The sequence below is a fragment of the Panthera onca genome, chromosome E3, assembly GCF_046562875.1.
Source record: "Panthera onca isolate mPanOnc1 chromosome E3, mPanOnc1 haplotype 2, whole genome shotgun sequence".
In the NCBI taxonomy this organism is placed as follows: Eukaryota; Metazoa; Chordata; class Mammalia; order Carnivora; family Felidae; genus Panthera; species Panthera onca.
The window spans coordinates 19,008,219-19,022,586 of record NC_138354.1 but is presented as its reverse complement, the minus strand read 5'-3'; the positions used below and the strand labels follow the sequence as shown (position 1 = coordinate 19,022,586).

Genomic DNA, 14,368 nt, shown 5'->3' with positions numbered 1-14,368 from the left:
GGAGGATAGAGATGCAGTAATCCACGCCCTTTGCCAGCCTCTATCCCAAATTGAAGATTCAACAAGGTAAAGTCCCCCAAACCTGTCTGCCCTGAAATTCCCACCTCCATCCAATCCCCAATAAACACCCTGGGCGACATTGGGCAAAAAAGCCTTTTATTTCCCCCCACATTCCAGCTCTCCATTTTTTGTAACATCTCTTCGAACTCAGAACAAAGGCCAGAGAAGTTGATTCACACCTGGAGAAAAAGAAAATTAAAAACCAGGGCAGATCACAGGGCCCCTGGGGGAAGCTCTGGGATGGCTGCAAAGTAAGGAGCAGAGGCAATGGCAGCTAGAGATAGGTACAAGCACTAATCTTGACTGGGGTGGATGACTTCAGGACCTCAGGATCTGCCAGGAGCCAGAGAGGCTTCCTTTCCCAGTCCACTCAGATCTAAGAAAGGCTAAGAGAGTTCCACCATCTCCCATCCCAGGCAGATGGATAGGGCAGTGAAGTCTAGCCCTGAGCAAAATAAGCAAGGCTGATTTTCAGCAATCCGGTTCCTTTGGCCAGAGCCCCTCCCTGGGCTTGGGCAGTTGCCGCTTCTCCCAAGGTTATTTCCTAGGGCACAGCAGCCAGTTGTTGAAGCTGAGAATAGTTTAAGAGTTGGCTGCACAATAGGTAACTCTCATATGAGATCCATCTGACAGAGTGAGACTTTTTTACAGAAAAAATTTTTTTCTTTAATGAGCTGACACATGAAATGGTTAGCCAATATGTCCCCCACCCACTGCTACCTTTGTGAGGTGTGTTCCTCCAAAGATCCTGTTAGCAGAATCAACTTTTTCTAAATGCAGTGAAGGCTGATGGAAAAGAGGTGTATGTAAAATGCTTGGGCACAAAGTATGTGCCTAGTAAATGGGCATCACCAATCCTTTTGAGCTGTTCAATTTGAGTTTTACAAAAGCTGCATCATAAAAATGGGTATCAGGATGTAAGCAAGACAACCCTAATTCGCATCCAGGATGCATCATCAAATTTGAACCCTCTTGACTCCCACTGTTACCAAAAAACTTGGATGTGAACTACAGCTATGCATGAAATCTTAAAAATCAGAATGTTAACTGAAAGTCAGTCACAAAAGAATGCATGTGATTCCATCTACATAAAGTTCAAAAATAAAACCAAACCATATTATTAAGGAATGACTCTATCTCAGTTATAATTGCCACCCCTACTCCATCCCCTACTCCCACAGGACTGGGGCAAAGAACCTTACCTGAGAACAAGTTGGGAACTAGGCCAGCGCCCTCAGAGCCGGGTTCTAGACCAGTGGGATTCCCGGCGCGGGTGAAAGCACACAGCAGTGAGACAGCAGAGAAGGCCACAGAAGAGAAGCAGGAAGGAGCCCAAAACAAACAGTCTGGAGCCACACAGAGCCAGCTCCTCCTAGGGATGGGCACAGGAAGGGAAGGAGGCATGAATGAGAGAGGGAGGGTGGAGAATCTTCCCCTGGGAAGACGTCTTATCCCCAGGCCAAGAACTACAGAGAGAAGCCCCCATGGGGGAGAGGGCTCTCTACATCCAGGAGAGAAGGAGAACCCAAAGAGAAAATGTAATTTCTGCATAAGCTAATTGTCTCGATGGTCTACAAACTGCTTTCTTGCCCAGCCATTTACGTGAAATCCCACAATGTCTCCAGGAGGTAGGAAAGTCCACTACTATCCACGTTTTAAATATGTTCAAGTAGGGCCAGGTCTGGAAACAAGTATTTTCTCTGGTTCTAAACTCCCAGGTGATGTTCCTCACCAGGGTCCTTGCAAGTGTGAGGAAAGAGTACACAGCAGCCTCCTAACTGGTCTCTCTCCTTCCACACAGCACCACTGGACCCCCTGGCCTACAGTGTCAAGTTGTAGCATTTTAGCCTGGCATCACGGTACCTCATCATCAGGCCTCTGCATCCCTTCTGTCTCTTCCCCTCAGTCATTCCTAAGCCCCTCAGCGTGGAGTGCCCTCGAAGGCCGAGCACTTTTCAATCTCTAGGCCTGTGTTTGTGCCGGTCCTTTTGCCTGAAATGCGTTCCCCCTCTCCTGAACCCCCTCTATTGCATTCTCTATCCACATCTTCCTCCTCTTCAAGGGTCACCGTGAAAGGGCAGACAGAGCCTGGGACTACAGTCAGAAGGCAGACATTGCAATCCTGTATCTGCCACTTAACCAGTTGTGTGGCCTTGGGCAATTCGCTCCCTCTAAGCCTGTTTCCTCATCTGTAAAATGGGATAATAACAGCTACCTCAAAAGGCTATTTTAAGATCAAATGAGATAATGAACTTGAAAGCGCTTGGTACATTATAAATTACTGTACACAATTCCCTTTCTTAAATGCCACCTTCTCTGTGAAGCACTCTCCATAAATGTTCAAGTTAGGGTTAATTGCTCCTTACTCCATGTCTGAATAACACTTTGCTCACATCTCTATGATAGCAATTAGCCCATTCTGCCCCTTCTGACAGCTTCCAAATTCCTGTATTCTGTTTAAACACAAGTTAATAGTAATAGCTGTCATTTATCCAAATCTCTGTTATGTACCAGGCATTGTCCTGAGCACCTGACATTAATTCTCATTCATCTTTATTTGTTGGAATCAGGAGATAATATTATGTTTTCCATTTTACAGATGATGTTTCCATTTTTACAACTCAGAGAGGCTCAGATGCTTGCTCAAGGTCACACCCCCTCTGAGGCAGAATTATAGAGCCCTACACCTTTTTCTGTTAGGTAAAACTGCCTCCAGAAGCCTTCAAGACACAGCGTTCAGCACGGCAGTCTATGAAACCCCAACAACCTGAGGTTCTTACCGACGTGAGCAGCTTGGTGAGCACAAGGCCTTCGTGGCTCCAGACCCTGACACACTCCTCAGCCATCCTACTAGAATTCAAGGTGGCATTTCCTGCTCCCTCCTCTGAGCAGGATATGGGGGGCTGGCTGGCGGGCAGGATTCCTGGGGCAGCACTAAAATACAGGCAGGTTCCTGGGGTCCTCTCTGCGGTCACCCTGGCTGTAATGAGGACCAGCTCTGTTGCAGAGGATCCTATGAGAGACACAGGAGAGGGGTTGGAAGAAAATGGAGGGTGGGTTGGAAGCTATCCATCTTCAGACTTACATTCATTTCTAAGGCTTCCTACAGTACCGGGTGTTTTGGCATTGAGGCTATTCAATAAAGTACTCTATGTGCCATCATCATGTCATTGAGAAATGACAATAACTGTGAACCAATATAAACAAAAAATTAAGTTAGCTTACAATCAATAAAATAATCATACCAGTACTCACAAAGTTGCAGTGAAACTGGGGCAGATACACATTGCCAATGTCAGTCTGTATAAACTAGTTTGTCCTTTTTAAGAAAGTAGCTTTCTACTAGGTACCAAAATCCATTGAAAGGTTCACACCCCATTTCAAATTAGCGGGAAAAGGATGGCCTATTTAGTCAGTGAATTTGGAACGATTTCCATTTGTGGAAAAAAAAAAAAAGTTAGACTCATCTCACACTATAAAATAAAGTCCAGATGTGCTAAAGACCTATATTAACAAACTAAACAAAACCCAAAGAAAATACAGAAGAATATTTTCTAATTTTAAAGTGAGGAAGGCCTTCCTAAAAAAGACACAAGACCTAAAAGCCTGAGTAAAGAATGAGAGCAATAAACAACTCATAACAGTTAAAGACTTCTCTACAGTGAAAGAGAACTTAAAAAAAGTAACAGAGGGGCGCCTGGGTGGCTCAGTCGGTTAAGCGGCCGACTTCGGCTCAGGTCGTGATCTCGCGGTCCGTGAGTTCGAGCCCCGCGTCGGGCTCTGTGCTGACAGCTCAGAGCCTGGAGCCTGTTTCGGATTCTGTGTCTCCCTCTCTCTGACCCTCCCCCGTTCATGCTCTGTCTCTCTGTCTCAAAAATAAATAAACGTTAAAAAAAAAAATTTTTTTTTTTAATTTAAAAAAAAGTAACAGAATGGATGAAAATACCTATGTTTAACTGGCAAAAAGGTTTACTATACAGAATGTAAAAGGATCTTCTAAAAATCAAGAAGGTAAAGGTAAACCATTTTTTTCTTTTTTTTCCCCCCACAAAACCGCAAGACAAATAAAAGTAAAATGGGCAAAGGATATGAACAGGAAATTCATGGAGGCACAGAAATGGCCAATAAACCAAAAATTGTTCAACCTCACTAATAATCAGGAGAGAGTAAATTAAAACAATCAGGTAATTCCTTTGCTCATTAAATTGGTAAAAATTAAAAAGACTGATAATAATAAGAGTTGCTGAAGATGTGGGGAAATGGGCAGTTTTAATGAGTGACACCTTTCAGAAAAATACAATTTGGCTGTTTCTGTCATAATTTCAAATGGGTACAGAGAGGGACTAAGAAGATGCCCATCAAACTGTGGACTCTGCAGGGGAGATGAGGAGGATTTTTTGTTTTGTTTTTCTGATAGAGAGAGAGTAGGGGGTGGGGGGGACACAAGGGAGGAACAGAGAGAGAGGGAGATGGAGAATATGAAGCAGGCTCCATGCTGACAGCATACAGCCCGATGGGGAGCTCAAACCCACGATCTGTGAGATCATAACTTGAGCTGAAGTCAGTCACTTAACCAACTGAGCCACCAAGCACCCTGAGGCAAGGAAGATTTTTACACCTGCTTTGTATACTTCTATGTGCTCTAAATCCACAACAAAATGAATTTGTCCATTAAAAAAAAGGTCCATACCCTTGGACTCAGTCATACCACTTGTAGAAACTAATCCTAAGGTAAGGATTCAAAAGAAAAATGCCACGTATACCAAGATGTTTATTGTGATTTCACAAAAAATGCCAAAAAATAAGAAAAAGTAGAGATGTTTAACACTAGGAAAAGCATTACAAGTGATGGCCTAGCCACTTAATGGATCACCTTACATCCATTAAAATAATAACATTCAGGCCAGGCAGTAAGAAAAAAGAATGATGTCATAAGGAGAAAAAAGAGAAATAGAAACCAGTACATGTATCATTATGAGAACTGAAAAATGTACATGTAAAATTTTCTAAGAGAATGCCCCTTTTTCAGTGTTTTCCAGATCAAATTAATTACCAAAGTCCTGTCAATCCCATACTGCCAATGTCTCTTAGATCAGTCCCGGTTTTTCACAGCATTGTTTTAGCTCAGTTTTTCTCATCATCTTCTGTTTTTTTTTTTCCAAAGATTTTATTTAGGGGTGCCTGGGTGGCTCAGTCGGTTAAGCATCCGACTTTGGCTAGGTCATGATCTCACGGTTCATGAGTTTGAGCGCCGCATCAGGGTCTGTGCTGACAGCTCAGAGTCTGGAGCCTGCTTTGGATTTTGTGTCTCCCCCTCTCTCTGCTTCTCTCTCACTCTGTCTCCCCAAAATAAATAAATGTTAAAAAAAAAAAGATTTTATTTAATTTTTTTAAAGTAATCTCTACACCCATCATGGGGCTTGAACTCACAACCCCTAGATCAAGAGCCGCAGACTCCACCAATTGAGCCAGCCAGGTGCCCCTTCTCATTATCTTTCTATTGCAACCACCTCCTAACTGGTCCTCTTCCATCTGGGTGCATTCCTACCAGACAATCAGCCAACAGACTGTGATCTTTTAAAAGAACAACAACAAAACCCTACTATTTTTCTGCCTAAAATTGTGAGTTTGCCCAACGTACTAAAGTTCAACTACCTGGGCTTGGCACACAAGACCTTCCATAGGATTCTGTCTGCTCTCTCCAGTCCATCTGTTGCCACTCACTCAACACTCCTTCCCCTGCACCAAAATGAACCCCTTGAAGTTCTCAAACATGCCATTACGGTCCCCATCTGCATACTTTTGTATGTGCTTGTCCCTCTGGCTGGAAGAGCAAAGCCCTAAACCTCCCTCAAGCCAGCTCAGGCACTGAATCCTTGGAAAAGCCTGTTTTCACTATCCCTGCTTGGCAGGCTCCTAACTATTCCCACTGTATCTTGTGCGCTACTACATACATTGAAAGGTATTTACTTTGGGGAGCCTGGGTGGCTCAGTGGGTTGAGCATCTGACTCTTGATATCAGCTCAGGTCGTGATCCCAGGGTGGTGGGATTGAGCCCCAACTTGGCTCAGCAGGGAATCTGCTTGAGATTCTTTCTCTCCCTCTGCCCCTCCCCCACTTGTGCACATGCTTTAGCTCTTTCTCAAATAAAAATTAAAAGGAAAGAAAAGAAAGAAAGGTATTTACTTCTGTTCATGTCTGTATCCTTGCTAGACTGTAAGCAGCTTGGAGTGAGGACCCGGGTCTTACACATCTCTATATTCCCCATGCTTGCTACATAATAGGTGCTCAATAATTATTACTTAGGTGATGCAATCATAGGTGGGTTATATTTTATTTTTGTCCAGAGTAATCTCTCATGATAATATTCTGGTTCTAACCATTATAAAAAGAACAAGGGCTTGTTTGCAAAAACAGAACTGGAGAAGTTGATCCTAAAATTCATATAGTAATTAAAGGAATCTGGAATAATGACAATTTTTAAAAAGAAAAACGAAGTTGAAGGACTCACATTTTCTTTTTTTTTTTTTTTTTTAAGGTTTATTCATTTTTCAGAAACAGAGAGAGACAGAACTTGAGGCGGGGAGGGGCAGAGATAGAGGGAGGCACAGAATCTGAAGCAGGCTCCAGGCTCTGAGCTGTCAGCACAGAGCCTCACATGGGGCTCGAACTCACAGACTGTGAGATCATGACCTGAGCCGAAGTTGGATGCTCAACTGACTGAGCCACCCAGGCACCCTGAAGACTCACATTTTCAGATTTCAAACTTAATACAAAGCTACAGTAATTAAAAGAGTGTGGTGCTAGCGTAAGGATAGACATATGGATCAATGGAATAGAACTCAGAGTCCAGAAATAAATTCATATATACATCCATGCTCAGCTGGTTTTCAATAAGGGTGCCAAAATTATTCAATAAGAAAGAATAGTCTTTTCAACAAAACATATTGGGACAACTGAATAGCCACTTGCAAACAATGAAGTTGGATCCCATCCTCACATCATTCACAAAAATTAACTCAAAAATGGATCATAGAGCTAAGTGTAAAGTCAAAACTACAAAATTTTAGTAGAAAATATACAAGTAAATCTTAGTGAGCTTGAGTTAGGCAAAGCCTGCTAAACCAACACACTAAAAGCGCAAGCAACAAAAGGAAAAATTGATAAACTGGATTTCATCAAAATTAAAACTTTCGTGCTTCAAAGAACACCATCCACAAAATGAAAAGACAACCCAGAGAATGGGAGAAAATATTTGCAAATCATACCTCAGATAAGAGACTTGTATCCAGAAAATATAAAGAACTCATAGGGGCACCTGGGTGGCTCAGTCGGTTGAGCATCCGACTTCGGCTCAGGTCACGATCTCACAGCTTGTGAGTTCGAGCCCCGCGTCGGGCTCTGTGCTGACAGCTCAGAGCCTGAAGCCTGCTTCGGATTCTGTGTCTCCCTCTCTCTCTGCCCCTAATCCACTCGCATTCTGTCTCTGTCTCTCTCAAAAATAAATAAACATTAAAAAAAATTAAAAAAAAAGAACTCTTATAAGTCAATAATTATAAGACAAATTATCCAATTATTTTTTCACAAGCAAACTCCAAATAAACATTTCTCCAAAGGAGATAGACAAATAAGTGCATGAAAAAAAGACGTTCAGTATCATTAGCCGTGTCAATCAGAACCACAGTGAGATACTATTTCCCACTGCCTAGGATGGTTGGAATAAAAAAGACCGACAATAACAAATGTTGGTGAGGACGTGGAGAAATTGGAATTCTCATTCACTGCTGTAAAACAGCCTGGAAGCTCCTCAAAAGATTTAATGGGAACACCTGGGTGGCTCAGTCAGTTAAGTGTCTGACTCTTGATTTCAGCTTAGGTCATGATCACAGAGTCGTGAAATCAAGTCCTGTGTTGGCCTCCAAGCTGAGAATGGAACCTGCCTGGGATTCTCTCTCTCCCTCTCTCTTTGCCCCTCCCTTGCTCATGCGCGCTCTCTCTCTCTCTCTCTAATAAAAATTAAGATTAAAAAAAAAAAGATTAAACATAGAGTTACCGTATGATCCAGCAACTCCACTCCTTTTCCTCAAGAGAAATGAAAATGTATGATCACACAAAATCTTGTATGAGAATGTTCATGGCGGCATTGCTCATAATGGTAAAAAAGTAGGAACAATCCAAATGTCAATGAACTGGCGAATGGATAAATGAAAGATGGACGATTCATACACTGAGCGCTATTCGGCAATAAAAACATGAAGCACTGGTAAGTGCTACGACATGGATGAACCTTGAAAACATGCTGGTTGAAAGAAGCAGTCACAAAAGACCACATATTGTATGAAATGTTCAGTACGCAAATCTACAGAAAAAGCAAGATTAGTAGTTGCCTGTGTCTGGGAGGTTAGGAGGAAAAGGGGAGTGACTGATAATGGGTTTAGGATTTCTTTTGGAGGCAATGAAAATGTTCTAAAATTGACAGTGGTGAGAGTTGCCCACTTTTGTGAGTATGTGAAAAGCCATTTAATTGTACATTTTAAATGTGTGAATTTTGTGGTATGTGATCATATCTCAACAAAGCTCTCGTATATATATTTAGAAAATAAAAAGCACAGGAAAAATCACCCCAAGTCTGTATATATCAGACACCTGCCTTTATTCTCATCCTTTGATCACACATATGTATACCTGGACATAAGAGACCTCCCGCTGCGACACACTCAGCTACATATGTAATTCACAAGAGATGCTTAGAATGATAGTGTCGAAAAGGACCTCAGAAGCCAGACAGTTCCACCTTTCTCTCCTCCCTTTTCATCTCCCCAGTTTCAGACAAGGAACTTGAGGCCAAATCTCATGCAGGAATAAACTGACACACTCTCTCTCTCTCGCTCTCTCTCTTATCATTTTCCCAGATGACTCTAAGCTCTGTGGGAATGGAGATGCCTAATTTTTTCTGTATTGTCCATAGCACATAGAGCTGTGGTAAGAACAAAGCAGAAACTTAGGACACTTGCTTAATTGAAGGAGGACATGCTTCTTGAATATCCCCTAGGAGAAAGAAGGTAGACTCCAATAGGAGAAAGCGGTAGAGATCAAGAAGGATGAGAAAAAACATTAGGTCAAATCTATCCCATCTCATTACACCTCCAAGGATGGAACCAAAAAACCTCAGGGGCACCTGGATGGCTTTGTCTGATTTGATTTCAGCTTAGGTCATGATCCCAAGGTCATGGGATTGAGCCCCATGTCAGGTTCTGCACTCTCTGTGTCAGAGCCTACTTAGGATTCTCTCTCTCTCTCTCTCTCTCTCTCTCTCCCCCCTGCCCCCGCCCCCACTCATATTCACTCTGTCTCTCAAAAACAAACAAACAAACAAACAAACAAACCCACCTCAGAGCCAGAACGGGAGAAAGAAAACGCTTGTTCACTGAAAGTATCTAGCCCTTACTACAGCAGAAGTGACTAAGGCCAAGGGATATGCCCAAGGTCACCAGGTTGGGGAGGTCAGAGACAGGGCCCACCCCTAAGTGTTCTGATGCCCAACCCCTATTCCTCCTTGATCTCACCTTTCAATCCAATATGACTACCCAGGACCTGGGTTTCGAATGTCTGGGTCTTGTTCCTGTCTGGACCATCTCCGAAGTTCAAGGTGGTCAGTAAGCCTACAACGTGAGATCCACGCGACTTCCGTGTGGCTGTCCCATTCACGGGGCACAGGGTCAGCTGGCCAAAAGATCTCAGGAAAGAGACCCAGTCCTGTGTGCAAAAGGAAGGTGAGAGGTGAGACATTAGCAGCATGAGCAGACCTGTATGGAAAGGATGAAGGTACTCACCTGAGGGATGTCAGGGCTGCGCAGGCCAGTCCTGTGGGTGAGGAGGAAGCTGCCAAGGCCCAGGCCTGAAAGGCCAAGAAGCAGCAGGATCAAAGTGGCACAGACCAGAGGTGGGTGGTGGGCGAGACAGAGATGCAGGTTGTGCCCTGCCTGGCAGCTGCCCATGGGGAGGAGAGGGGTCCGGGCCTCCACGGAGAGCCTGCTGGAGGACAGGAAGGAAGAACTGGACAAGAGCCTGAGAGTCAGAAGGCACTTACCCATTTTTATTCAAAGGTAAGCTAAAGCACTGAAAAGACAAGGGACTCGCTCAAGGCTCCACGGCCAGTTAGTGGCAGAGCCAGGACAAGAACCCAAGGCTCTTGACTCCAAGTATTCATCCCCCTGCACCACTCAAAAAATGTCCGCTGTATTTCATTTCTGATGTGATCAATGCAGAAGCAAAGTAGAGCACACTGTGCTCGAAAACGGAACCCAAATGGAGAGTTCTCAAGGGGAGAAATTGAGGAAGCAGCTGTTCTGGGGCTAGGGTTTGGCTGAAGAACAATTCCAGCCAATAGCCTAGACAAAGGAAGTGTCTGATGAAAAGAACTCCACTTTGGAGCAAAACGGTTCAGTCTGAAGCCTCCTCTGCCACTCACTGGCTATGTGAGAAAAACCAGTTAACCTTTGTGAGCTTAAGGATCTGTGAAGGGAAGGAGGGTGAAGGGTGGTTCTAAGAACACCAAATAATGAGGACTAAATGTGACAAATAAAGCAGTTTGCACAGTACTTGGGCCTTGCAGGGACGCAACAAATGTCCATTTTCTTTCTATTTCTCTGTGTCATAATGACCTTTAAAACTAGGTGAAGCAAAGCAAAAAACACTGTGGTGGAAACTGAGGTTCGGGGACTTTAACAGAGGAGGGGCAGGGCCAAGGTCTGAAACCCGTTTTCTGCTTCCAGGTAGAGAGAGTGCCCTTTGCCAAGCAAGAAGCAACAGTCTGATGAAAAGGAACATCTGGAAGACGGGATAAACATATTGGGTGGGGGGAGAAGGAAGGCTCCAGGGAAATACAGGTGTCCCAAAAGCCCAGCCCCTGCCCTGCCTCCCGTCCCGGCACATCTGGAAAGAGGGAGGAAGCGCGAAGGGGGAGGGCAGAGCCTGAGGTCAGCGGCTGGTGGTGCCCCTGGGCCTCCCCTCCCCCCGCCCCAAGCCCCTCCTGCATGAACTCAACACCCGCAACATCCCTTTCCCGGTCTTGCGGCGTCGGTTCCGCCTGCCGCTAGCTCTCACCGCTCGGAGCCGGGCGGAGGCCGGCGCCCCCCGCGACGTCACGCGTGGAGCAGCGAAGGGGCGGGGTCCGTGCTCCCACTCACCCACCCCCACCCTCGCCGTGGGATTCGCATGCGCAGTGGCCACGCGGGCGGCCGCCCGGCCTCTCCCAGACTGGGCGGGGGCGTACCAAGAGGAAAGGCAAGGAAGGGGCAACGGAGAAGAAACTACCCCGCGGTAGGTGAGTGACAGGGAGAGAGGCAAAGGCGCTGACTCCAGGGACGTTGTTAGAACTGGAAAGCCTCACTCCGGAGACACTATGGGGCATTTCAACGACAATCCGGTCGCGGGCATTTTTCTGTTGCTGGTCCCCCACCCGCGCCAGTCGCACAGCCCAGCCGCGCCCAGGTTCCGGGTAAGAATTTGGGGTCCGCCCGGGGGCGGGACTCCAATCCTAGGACTCTGGCCTTCTGGGCTGTTTGGGTTCGGCTCTTCTCTGCAGACGTAACATCTACACTTCACGCTTGGACTGTGGTTTAGCGACTCCTTAATGCGTAGGATCCTATAGCTGCAGGGCTGCTCAATAGAGACCGTCTTATTTCACTTCTGCCCAGATTTTGGAGATGAGAACACCTGAAATAGCGAGACGCATGGAGCCAAGAACCGTGGGTTCAAATCCTAACTTTGTGCCTGCCTCTGCATAAGCCATAACCGTGCTCTTTTGGGGAGCCGAGTTTGTTAAAGGGGTTCATCCTGGGGTGCCTGGGTGGCTCAGTCCGTTAAGTGTCCGACTTGGGCTCAGGTCATGATCGCACGGTTTGTGAGTTCGAGCCCCACATCCGGCTCTGTGCCGACAGCTCAGAGCCTGGAGCCTGCTTCAGATCCTGTGTCTACTTCTCTCTCTACCTCTCCCCTGCTCGTACTCGGTCTCTCTCTCAAAAATAAATAAACATTAAAAAAAAGGGGGGTGGGGGTTCATCCTACCTACCTCACTGGTTGGATGGGAAGCTGAAGAGGCAAAGTGTGGGAAAACATGGGACAGGTGTGCACTGAGCGTTCAACTGCACTCGACAAATAAATGCTCCGTGAAGCAAAATCTTAATATTCAACTCTCCTGACGCTCTGTTAAGACAGAGACCATGTCATTCCTGTACCACCCCCCTTCCCAAAAGTTTATAGCCCCAAACCCTTTCCTAAATCGTAAAATAATATCCAACAAGGGTGCAAAGACCATTCAATGAGGAAAAGCTAGTCTTCTCAACAAATGGTGTTGGGAAGACTAGAGACCCACATGTTAAACCCTTACCTTACAGCATATGTAAAAGTTAATTCAAAATGCACCAAAGAACTAAATGTAAGAGCTGAAACTATAAAACTCTTATAAGAAAACATGAGGAGATCTTCGTGACCTTGGATTTGGCAACAATTTCTTGGATATGACACCAAAAGCACAGACAACGAAAGAAAAGATGAATCGGACTACATCAAAATTTAAAACTTCTGGGGGCGCCTGCATGGCTTAGCTGGTTAAGCATCCAGCTCTTGGTTTCAGCTCAGGTCATGATCTCATGGTTGATGAGTTCTCAGGCTGGACGCTGTCAGCACAGAGCCTGCTTGGAATTCTCTCCTCCCCCCCCCCCCCCCCCTCGCCCTGCTCGCTCTCTCTCTCTCTCTCTCTCTCTCTCTCAGAAGAAATAAACTTTAAAAAAATTTTTTTAAACTTTTGTACATCAAAGGACAAAAGAGAGTGAAAAGCAACCCACCGAATGGGAGGAAGTATTTGCAAATCACGTATTTGCTAAAGACTAAATAATATCCAGAATATATAAAGAGCTCTTACGGCTCAACACAACCACCACAAAAACCCTGGTTTAAAAAATAGGCAAAGGACTTGAAGATGTTTCTCCAAAGATATACAAACGGCCAATAGGCCCATGAAAAAATACTAAACATTACTGATCATTAGGGAAATGCAAATGAAAACCACAATTAGATACACCTCACAGCAATTAGTATGGGTACTATTAAAAAAAAAAGAAGAAGAAGAAGAAGGGAAAATAAGTGTTAGCAAGACTGTGGAGAAGGAATGCTTTTGTGCTGTGGGTGGGAATTTAAAATGGTACAACCAGTACAGAAAACAGAATGGTGGCTCTTCAAAAAATTAAAAATAGGGGCGCCTGGGTGGCTCAGTCAGTTAAGCGTCCCAACTTCAGCCCAGGTCATGATCTCACGGTTGGTGAGTTCAAGCCCTGTGTCAGGCTCTGTGCTGACAGCTTGGAGCCTGGAGCCTGCTTCGGATTCTGTGTCTCCCTCTCTCTGCCCCTCCCCAGCTCATGCTCGCACTCTGTCTCTGTCAAAAGTAAATAAACTTGAAAAATGAAATTAAAAATAGAATTACCAGAGGTGCCTGGCTGGCTCTTGATCTTGGGGTTGTGAGTTTGAGCCTCATGTTGGGTGTAGAGATTACTTTAAAAAAAAAACCAAAACCTTGGGGTGCCTAGGTGTCTCAGTCGGTTAAGTGTTTCACTTCAGCTCAGGTCATGATCTCACGGTTTGTTAGTTTGAGCCCTACATTGGGCTCTGCACTGACAGGGAGGAGCCTGCTTCACATCCTTGGTCTCCCTCTCTCTCTGCCCCTCCCCTGCTCGAGCTGTCTCTCTCTCTTTCTCTCTCCAAAAGAAACATCTTAAATAAATAAATAAAAATAGAATCTTTAAAAAATAGAATTACCATATTATCCAGCAATTCTAATTTTGGGGTATATACCCCCAAAGAATTGAAAGCAAAATCTCTAAGAGATATTTGTATACCCATGTTCATAGCAGCATTATTCACAAGGGCTAAAAGGTGGAAGCAACCCAAGTGTCCATCAACAGATGAATGGATAGATAAAATATGGTATATACATACAGTGAAATATTTTTCATTCTTTAAAAGGAAGGAAGTTCTGATACATGCTACAACCTGGATGAACCTTGAGGGCATTATGCTGAGTGAAATAAGCCAGTCACAAAAAGGCAATTACTGTATGATTCCATCGATTTAAGGTAGTAGAGTAGTCAAATTCACAGAGAAAGAAAGTAGAATGGTGGTTACCGGGAGCTGGGGGGGAAATGGGAATGGGGAGTTACTGTTTAATGGGTACAGAGTTTCAGTTTTGCAAGATGAAAAGAATTCTGGAGGGGGATGATGGTAACGAATATACTTCACACTACTGGATTTC

General features: G+C 44.7%; 1 protein-coding gene and 1 long non-coding RNA gene across 5 annotated transcripts; one reads left to right on the top strand and one right to left on the bottom strand.

Moving 5' to 3' along the window:
* Nucleotides 1-139: 139 nt before the first annotated feature.
* On the bottom strand, nt 140-11,278 carry TMEM219 (transmembrane protein 219). 4 transcript variants are annotated; one of them, XM_060648941.2, is made up of 6 exons: nt 11,167-11,278; nt 9,894-10,095; nt 9,627-9,816; nt 2,841-3,073; nt 1,263-1,432; nt 140-239 (listed from the first exon to the last, which is right to left on the bottom strand). In XM_060648941.2, the coding sequence occupies exons 2-5, from the start codon at nt 10,056-10,058 to the stop codon at nt 1,295-1,297; spliced, it is 726 nt and encodes a 241-aa protein (XP_060504924.1). In that variant the 5' UTR covers nt 10,059-10,095; nt 11,167-11,278; the 3' UTR covers nt 140-239; nt 1,263-1,294. The 4 variants fall into 4 exon arrangements, with proteins under 4 accessions (XP_060504924.1, XP_060504923.1, XP_060504925.1 ...); XM_060648940.2 differs by having other exon boundaries at nt 9,894-10,092; nt 11,167-11,276; XM_060648942.2 differs by having other exon boundaries at nt 9,894-10,116; nt 11,167-11,256.
* Nucleotides 11,279-11,311: 33 nt separating this feature from the next.
* Nucleotides 11,312-14,161, top strand: LOC132689306 (uncharacterized). Its single transcript, XR_009614958.2, has 2 exons — nt 11,312-11,560; nt 14,083-14,161. It is a non-coding gene; the product is annotated as an uncharacterized LOC132689306 (long non-coding RNA).
* The last annotated feature ends 207 nt before the right edge of the window (nt 14,162-14,368 follow it).

Bases quoted from the DNA above. Each gene is read 5' to 3' on its own strand.
- TMEM219 (XM_060648939.2), bottom strand. From the start codon at position 10,154: ATGGGTAAGTGCCTTCTGACTCTCAGGCTCTTGTCCAGTTCTTCCTTC. The intron at 3,074-9,626 runs GTGAGATCAAGG...TGTCTCTCATAG, and splicing joins TAGTCATATTGGATTGAAAG to GATCCTCTGCAACAGAGCTG. The intron at 1,433-2,840 runs GTAAGAACCTCA...GCCCATCCCTAG, and splicing joins TCACCAAGCTGCTCACGTCG to GAGGAGCTGGCTCTGTGTGG.